The 7,551-nt window shown below is 51.3% G+C and overlaps 1 protein-coding gene across 1 annotated transcript; it reads left to right on the forward strand.

The window, feature by feature from the left end:
• Positions 1-24: 24 nt before the first annotated feature.
• On the forward strand, positions 25-2,840 carry SDF2 (stromal cell derived factor 2). The gene is made up of 3 exons (XM_042442487.1): positions 25-295; positions 1,209-1,405; positions 2,299-2,840. Exons 1-3 carry the CDS (start codon positions 61-63, stop codon positions 2,584-2,586), a joined length of 720 nt encoding a protein of 239 aa, XP_042298421.1. The 5' UTR covers positions 25-60; the 3' UTR covers positions 2,587-2,840.
• Positions 2,841-7,551: the final 4,711 nt, after the last annotated feature.

Here is a 7,551-nt window from a genome sequence, read left to right on the forward strand (position 1 = left end):
TCCGGTGTGGGACCAGAGCCGCTCTAGCCGTCACAGACTCGTTCCCCCCGCTTGGAGCAAATGGCGTCGCAAGGACCGGAAGTGGGGCGGCGGTGGTCCAGGGGAGCTTCCGGTTTCGTTCAGGAACGGAGGAAGGGGGCCAAAATGGCGGCGGCGCTGCTCTTCCTGGTGGGGCTGGGCGCAACAACAGTGGAGGCGGCTTCGGCGGAGGCGGTGACCTGCGGCTCGGTGGTGAAGCTGCTCAACCCCCGGCACGGAGTCCGCCTCCACTCCCACGACGTCCGATACGGATCCGGTAAAGAGGAGAAGGAGGAGGAGGAGGCAGGGAGAGAGGGCGCCCCATCATGGACTCCTCCTCTTCCTGAGGCTATAAGGTCTTGGGAGCTAAGCAGGGTCGGTCTTGGTTGGGACTTGGATGGGAGACCGACCGCCTTTGGAACAGAGCCCATGGCGATCTCTCACCCAAGTCCCAACCAGGGCTGGCCCTGCTTAGCTCCCAAGATCAGAGGGGAATTGGGAGCTTCTTATGTATTTAGGCTCCCAGTGTGCCATGATGCGCTGTAGCAGTTTGAGTCATGCGTTGTCAGCCTCAGATAAGGTTGCCATAAGACCGAAACGACTTGGAAGACACGCAACAAGGACCTGACCCGCAACATGTTGTAAACGCATCACTTAAAGGGTTGTGCGACGCCTCAGGTAATAGCTAACTGTCTCTGAACAAACCTTGCCAGTAGGTTTGCCATAAGCCAGAAAACAACTTGAAGGCACATAATAACAATAATAATAACAACTTTTATTTATCTGGATCGAGACGGCTTACAATAAAATACAATACAAAAATAATCCCCCTTAAAACATCATAAACCCAACATGATAAAATACATTTAAACATTAAAACCGTCAATTAAAACAATCAGAGATGGGGAAGAGGAGGATTCCAGCATATTGCATGTGGCAGACTAGTTCAACATGTGGCTGAATTGGCTATTCGGGATAGGCATAAATAACAACCACAAAGGATATGCCCAGAGCATAGGAAACACAGGATGCCAAAACATTGTCCAGAGTATCGAGAGACAGGAAAGGCGCATGAGAATTAAGTTTCCAGGCGGTGGTTCAAACTCAGCACAATCTTCATGCCAGGACTGGGAGGATGAGTGGTCGCAGGCAGGGTGAAGCTAACCTTTTTGTGTCCCTTTTCTATTCAGGCAGCGGTCAGCAGTCGGTGACCGGAGTGACGTCGGTGGACGACAGCAACAGCTACTGGCGCGTCCGAGGCAAGACCTCCACCGTGTGCGAAAGGGGGACCCCTGTGAAGTGTGGGCAGTCCATCCGGCTCACCCACATCAACACCGGGCGCAACTTGCACAGCCACCACTTTACCTCGCCCCTCTCCGGCAACCAGGTGAGGCTGGACAGGTTTTCCATTTCCCCTTTGACTTGTGCCAACAAGACTGAGGTCTCAAATACACTGCAGAAGTAATGCTGTTTAACACACACACGCTCCTTTAATTGCCATGGGATCCTTGGATCTGGAGTTTGCTCTGGCACCAGAGCTCTCTAACTACAAATCCCAGAATTCCATAGCATGGAGCTGTGGTATTAAAGCAGCGTCGAACTGCCTTAATTTTGCAATGTGGCACAGCACTCAGAGTGTGGGGTCAAGCTGGCAAGGGTTATTCATGAGGAGGAAGAGGCAAGTAGGGGAGGTTGCAAAGTTTACTTTTGCCATAGCTGACTGGGAAGGGCAAGATTCAGCCCGCTGCTCTCTGTACTGTAGAGTTAATTGACTGCAGACTCTTTTTGGACTTTGGACTCATCTCCCAGCAACTGAAGCAGATTGAGTGCAAAGGCGGAAAGTGGAGGGAAAAGCTGGGACGTTTTAAGGGCAGCCAAAAAGTAGGATGGGAGAGGATTCACTGAGGGCCTGGACAGACAGGCCAAAATAAAGCTGCTTCAGGTCACTTTGGAGATATGCTGTTTAAGTGATACATGCATCCTAAGAGTCTGAAAGCCACACCAAAGCTATGCTCTAGTCCTTAGGACTGGAGCACAGCTTTGGCCCAGCTTCTGGCCTCTTAAGATGCGTGTGTTATTTAAACAGCACACCTCCAAAGTGACCCAAAGCAGCTTTATTTTGGCCTGTCTGTATGGGGCCTGAGAGTGTCCCTTCCTCAAATCTTTCTCATCCCTCTTTTGTTTCCTTCCAAACTGCAGTGTGAGGTTCTCTGTTTGCACATCGCAATAACCATTGTCTTTGCAAGGCATGCGCTAATACGCTTTCTCTCCCTGTTCTAGGAGGTCAGTGCCTTTGGGGAGGAAGGTGAAGGAGACGTCTTGGACGACTGGACTGTCCTCTGTAGCGGCATGTACTGGGACCGGGACGGCGAAGTGCGCTTCAAGCACTTCTCCACGGAGGTTCTCCTCTCGGTGACAGGAGAGCAGTATGGGCGGCCCATCCACGGCCAGCGGGAGGTGCATGGCATGTCGTACTCCAGCCAGGACAGCTACTGGAAGGCCATGGAAGGGATCTTCATGAAGCCCTCAGAGCTGCTGAGGGCAGAGGCCTACCATGCCGAGCTATGACCGCAGAGACAGGTCCTTGGGGCCTGACTCCCAGGCTGTCCTCACTTGATGATGACTGAATGTGCGCCTGGCGGTGCAGGAGTACTAAGACACATATGCCCCTCCGCTGGGGATTTTGCTGCTCCTTGCGCCACCAGCCTCTGTGACGGAGGGTTTGCCGTCTGAGCGTCCTCCTTATTGCCACCCTCCTTCCCTGCACGCCTTTTATTGCTGATATTCAGCCATAAATAAACACAAGTTATTTTCCATGCGCAGTGGGTGTTTCGGTACTTTCTTTTCCTATCAGGGGTGGAAATGGGTTCCTTTTCTGGATTTGAGTGGTTTTGCCATCCGACAGTTAAGAGCATAGGAGATGAACAGAGAGGAGGAGGAGGAGGAGAGAGAGACTGATCTTAAAAAGGAGCAGTCAGGACAGTGGTTGAGTGAATGGGAGAGATCATGGGTCATCCCTACCATTAAGAAGAGTGAAGACACTGGCTCAGGTAGCAGAGGCAAGCTTGGCTGTTCCTTTTGTGCCACTGACTGATTGTTTTCTGTTGGGAGAAGAGTTGTGTATGCGGCTTCATGGCTTCCCTTTCTGGTTAACTGCCTTTGTGTTGACACAGACTTATGGTGATCCTATGGATGAGACATCTCCAAGGCTCCCTTTCTCCCAGTGCTCTGCTTTGGCCCTGTACATCCATCCCTCATTGAGTCTGTCCATTCCCTCTTTCTGCTTCCCTTCACCTTTCCTAGCCTTATTGTCTTTTCTAGTGAGCCATTTCCTCTCATGATGTGGCCAAAGTGCAATAGCCTCGACTTCATCATCTTGCCTTCCAGGGACATTTCAAGCTCGATCTGTTCAAGGACCCATTTGTCACTGGGTTTTTCCTGCCCACAGTCTCTGCACTCTCCTCCAGCACCAGATGGAGAAGTAAGACTCAAGCATCAATGCTGCTGAGTCTGTTTTAGAGCTACGGCTCAGGACCTTGGAGGCCTCCCTTAACCCTTGGGTGTCTGGGGGTTTGTGTGGGTGCATTTGTGGGTTTGGGGAGAGGGCTGTGAAACCCAATGGGGACCTTGGGCAAGAAGTCACACTCTCTCAGCCTCAGAGGAGGGCAGGATATCTGTCCAGGGAAACCCTAGGCTTCTAGAGGATGGGGCTACAGTGCTTCACATGGTGCCAAACTGCCTTCTTTCTCCAGTGTAGACGCACTCTAGGACTTGTTAAGAGAGACTAGAAAAGGTCCTAAAGGGAAACCACAGAGTCCAAAGCAAGTGGCCCATTGTAGGATTCCCAGTTTCTGTGGTTGTGGGTGTGAAAGCTGGCAGAAGGAGGGGAATGCCCTCCTTGGAAATGTAGGTCTGGATGTGAGTTCTGCCCTGGATGGCCCTAAAGACGCAGGAATAGAGCAAAGCCAGCCCCAGCTCTCAAAAGGGCTGCGTCTCCAATGCAGGATTATGGCAGTCTGATACTGTTTTAAGCGCCATGGTGCAATGCTCTGGAGTCCCAGGATCTGTAGTTTTGTGGGGCACCAGAGCTCTCTCTGGCAAAGAAGGCCCAATATAACCAAACCAAACTACAAATCCCAGAATTCCATGGCATGGAGCCTGCGCAGTCAAAGCGGTGTCGAAGCGCATTAATTCTGGAGCCTGGGAAGAAGAGGAGTTGAGTGCTGTCATCTCTAAAGAGTGAGCCTTAAACCTGAACCAAGGAAGGAAGGGAAGAAGGAGGGTGGGCGTGGCTTCCGGGTTCCTGGGCCCCGCCCCTCCCTCGGCCTGGGCCAATGGGCTCCCTCCGCGGGGGCGCGCCTGCCTGCCAGCCTGCCTGCCTCTGAGCGCGCCCCCGCGCCCCTTCCTCCTTGTCCTTCTGTCGGTTGGGAGGAGGCAGGGGCTTCTTCCCAGGGGACCCCAGCCCCAATGGCTTGCCCCTCTGCTGCTCGCCCTCCCCGGGGGTCCGTTCGTCCTCTTGGGGGCTTCTGCCTGGGGAAGGTGAGCAGCTGCTTTTGGGGGGGGGCTTGGCTTGGGTTGTATTGCATCTGTTTTGGGGGGTACACCTGTTTAGGGGCCCCCCACACCTTGGCCAGGGTTGCCACAATCCTAAACTGGCACTTCCTTCCTTGTCCAGACACCCCCCCCCTCGCAGTCTCAGTGCCAGCCTTCCCCACCTCAGGACCCCCCCTAATTTAGGGTCCCTTCCTTTAACAACCCCAAATTGTACCCCCTCCCCAATTTGGGGCCTGCCCTTCCATTGGTTCATGGGCACTGCCAGTCTGGTGACAAGCCTTCACCACTTTGGGGCCCCCTCCTCATTTGGGGGTCCATTCCTCGAAACTGACTGACTGCCACCCCCAAAAAACCCCACCAGCTTGGCTCCTGGGCAGTGCCAGTCCAGTGCCAGGCCTTCCCCACCTTCTCCCCCACAGTAATAAATGGCCACCCCTTCCTCAGTTTGGGGGCTGCCCCTCCAAAGGGGTTGTGGGCTTTTTCAAGTCACCCCTCAGTCCTAAATCGTGACCCTTATTCCCCAATTTGGGGCCTGTCCTTCCAGCTCCTCCTCCAATGCCAACTTGATGCCAGTCCAGTGCCAGGCCTTGTCCACCTCGGACCCCAATTTGGGATCTGACCCTCCCAATTGTCCCCCCCCCCCGGCATTGCCAGTCCGGGGCCAGACCTTGGTCCCTTCCTCAATTTGGGGTCCATCCCTCCAAAACACCACCTTGGCTCATGGGCATTGGCAGTCTAGTGCCAAGCCTAACCCACCTTTCTCCCTTGAATTTGGGGTCCGAGCCCCCAAAGTGGCCCCTCAAACACCACCTTGGGTCAGGGGCACTGCCCTCCGGTGCCAAGCCTTCTTCACCTCCTCCCCACCTAGTCCTAAATTACTACCCCCCTCCCCAATTTTGGGCATGGATGCCTGTATTTGGGATAATGTATGCCCATCGTCCCTCTCTCAGTGGACAACCTTCCCTCACCTGTTTACCTGGCATGGCTCACCTGGCTGCCATAAGGCAGGTGGCGCAGTGGCATGGCCTCATTGGGGTGGCATTAGGTGGCCGGAATCCTGGTTTTCAAGGCTGGACGGTCCTCCCGGCCGGTCATCCCATGCCAAGGGGGCACCTAAGTGGGTTCACTTGTTGCTGTTTTCTTCCTAAATTGTTGCCACCATTTGTAACTTGATTGTAATCATTTATTAGAGTTATTTGCATGTTTACCTCTGTGCCCCTGACTCTGCCAAACCTGGCATTGCCCAGCTGGACACCAGGCGGCATTTGCAAATTAACCCTCAGCATGCCATTATTATTATTGTTGTTGTTGTTGTGATTGTTATTTGATAATCTGGTCACTGATCCCTGAATAGCAAGCAGTCCTTGCAAATTAATCGTTGCGTTATTAATTTATTTACAGGTTGGCAAATATAATCAGTTTACAGATTAGGGAGTGCTGAGTTCACTATGAAGTGGCACAGAAATGTAAATGTTAAATGCTATTATTATTATTATTATTATTATTATTATTATTATCATCTGATATTGATCTGGTCACTGAGATCTCTGAATGATTGCAAATTAACCATCATAATTAATATTATTAATAACCGATCCATTTCCTCTTATGCCAACCCTGCGAGGTGGGATCTCTTTAACCTCCATGGCTCCATGCAATGGATGATTTGTAGTCTATTGTGGCCCCTGTCCAAACAGGCAGTCTATCTCTCCAAACTACGAATCCCAACATTGCATCGCATGGGGCTGTGGCAGTTAAAGCGGTGTCAAACTGGATTAGTTCCACGGTGCGAACGCAGCCAAAGTCTGGGTCCGTCAAAGCATTGGAAAGCAACGGGGGCACTCTCTCAAATGGACAATTTTGGGATCATTTTGGATTTTCAAATTCCTTCAAATTTGGCAAATTTAAAAGGAGGCGATTCAAAATTGTACCGAATGGAGTTTCAAACCTCCTTTGCCGGATCCCAGCCTTTTGGTGGGAGGCTGTTTAACCATTTAATATTTGGGCTCCTGGACTTGCGTTTCTTGGGCTATTTATGGCTGGGGCTTCAAGTGATTCATCGGGATCAGCATTGTCATTTTCTCTTTCTTTGAAAGGCCAAAACCAGGCACCAAATTCCAGCAGGTTGCAAGCTTTCTCCCTTTAATTTTGCAGCCATTTTGCTGCAGAAAAACCATGTTCGTCATCCGGCGTTTTTAATGATCGCTTCGCTCCAGCAATGAACTAGTTTGCTGCCCCCAAAATGTTAAGATTTGAGATTTGATGGAGAGGAGTACAAAGGATTTGTCTCTGGGAGGCTGGATGTTTTTGCAGGAGTCTGGGATTTTGGCTCTGCCCCCAATTCACAGTCGTAGGCTGCGTCCACATTGCAGGATTAATGCAGTTTGACACCACTTTAAATGCCATGGCTCTGTATGGCGAAGCCCTGGAATTTGGTTGTTTTGTGAGATATTTTATCCTCCTCTGTCGGAGAGCTCTGGCGCCGCCGCAAACTGCAAATCCCGGGATCCCATAGCACAGAGCCATGGCAGCTAAAGCGGTGCTAAACTGGATTATTTCTGCCGTATGGACGCAGCCCAAGTCTTCAGGTCCATCGAGATGTTATCAAAGACAAGCAGGGAATGCTCCATGAAATCCCAGAAGAGTACCTTGGTGTCTTTTCCTCCACGGCAATGACACATATTGACCCGTATCGTGTAAATGTGGACAATTGCACAATTTAAGAGAAGGAACGTGAACAAACCTTGCCTTTGACTTTGGGTTTTATCCCCGAATCTCATTCAATAACTGCATCTTGGGTTTTGTTGCACCTGCAAGTTTCCTATATTCTTTACACACACAAAGGTAATTCTATGCACCACGCTTTAAAAACAATGTTGTGCGTGAAACAACGGCTCCATCTGCACTGCAGAATTAATGCACATTGGCACCGCTTTAACCGCCATGGCTCTGTGCTGTGCAATGCACCAGAGATCTATG

The sequence above is a fragment of the Sceloporus undulatus genome, chromosome 11 (genome assembly GCF_019175285.1).
Source record: "Sceloporus undulatus isolate JIND9_A2432 ecotype Alabama chromosome 11, SceUnd_v1.1, whole genome shotgun sequence".
NCBI lineage: Eukaryota > Metazoa > Chordata > Lepidosauria > Squamata > Phrynosomatidae > Sceloporus > Sceloporus undulatus.

Excerpts from the sequence above, each read along its gene's own strand:
- SDF2 (XM_042442487.1), top strand. The coding sequence starts at position 61 with ATGGCGTCGCAAGGACCGGAAGTGGGGCGGCGGTGGTCCAGGGGAGCT. Across the intron at positions 296-1,208 it reads CGACGTCCGATACGGATCCG|GCAGCGGTCAGCAGTCGGTG; the intron begins GTAAAGAGGAGA and ends TTTTCTATTCAG. Across the intron at positions 1,406-2,298 it reads CGCCCCTCTCCGGCAACCAG|GAGGTCAGTGCCTTTGGGGA; the intron begins GTGAGGCTGGAC and ends TCCCTGTTCTAG.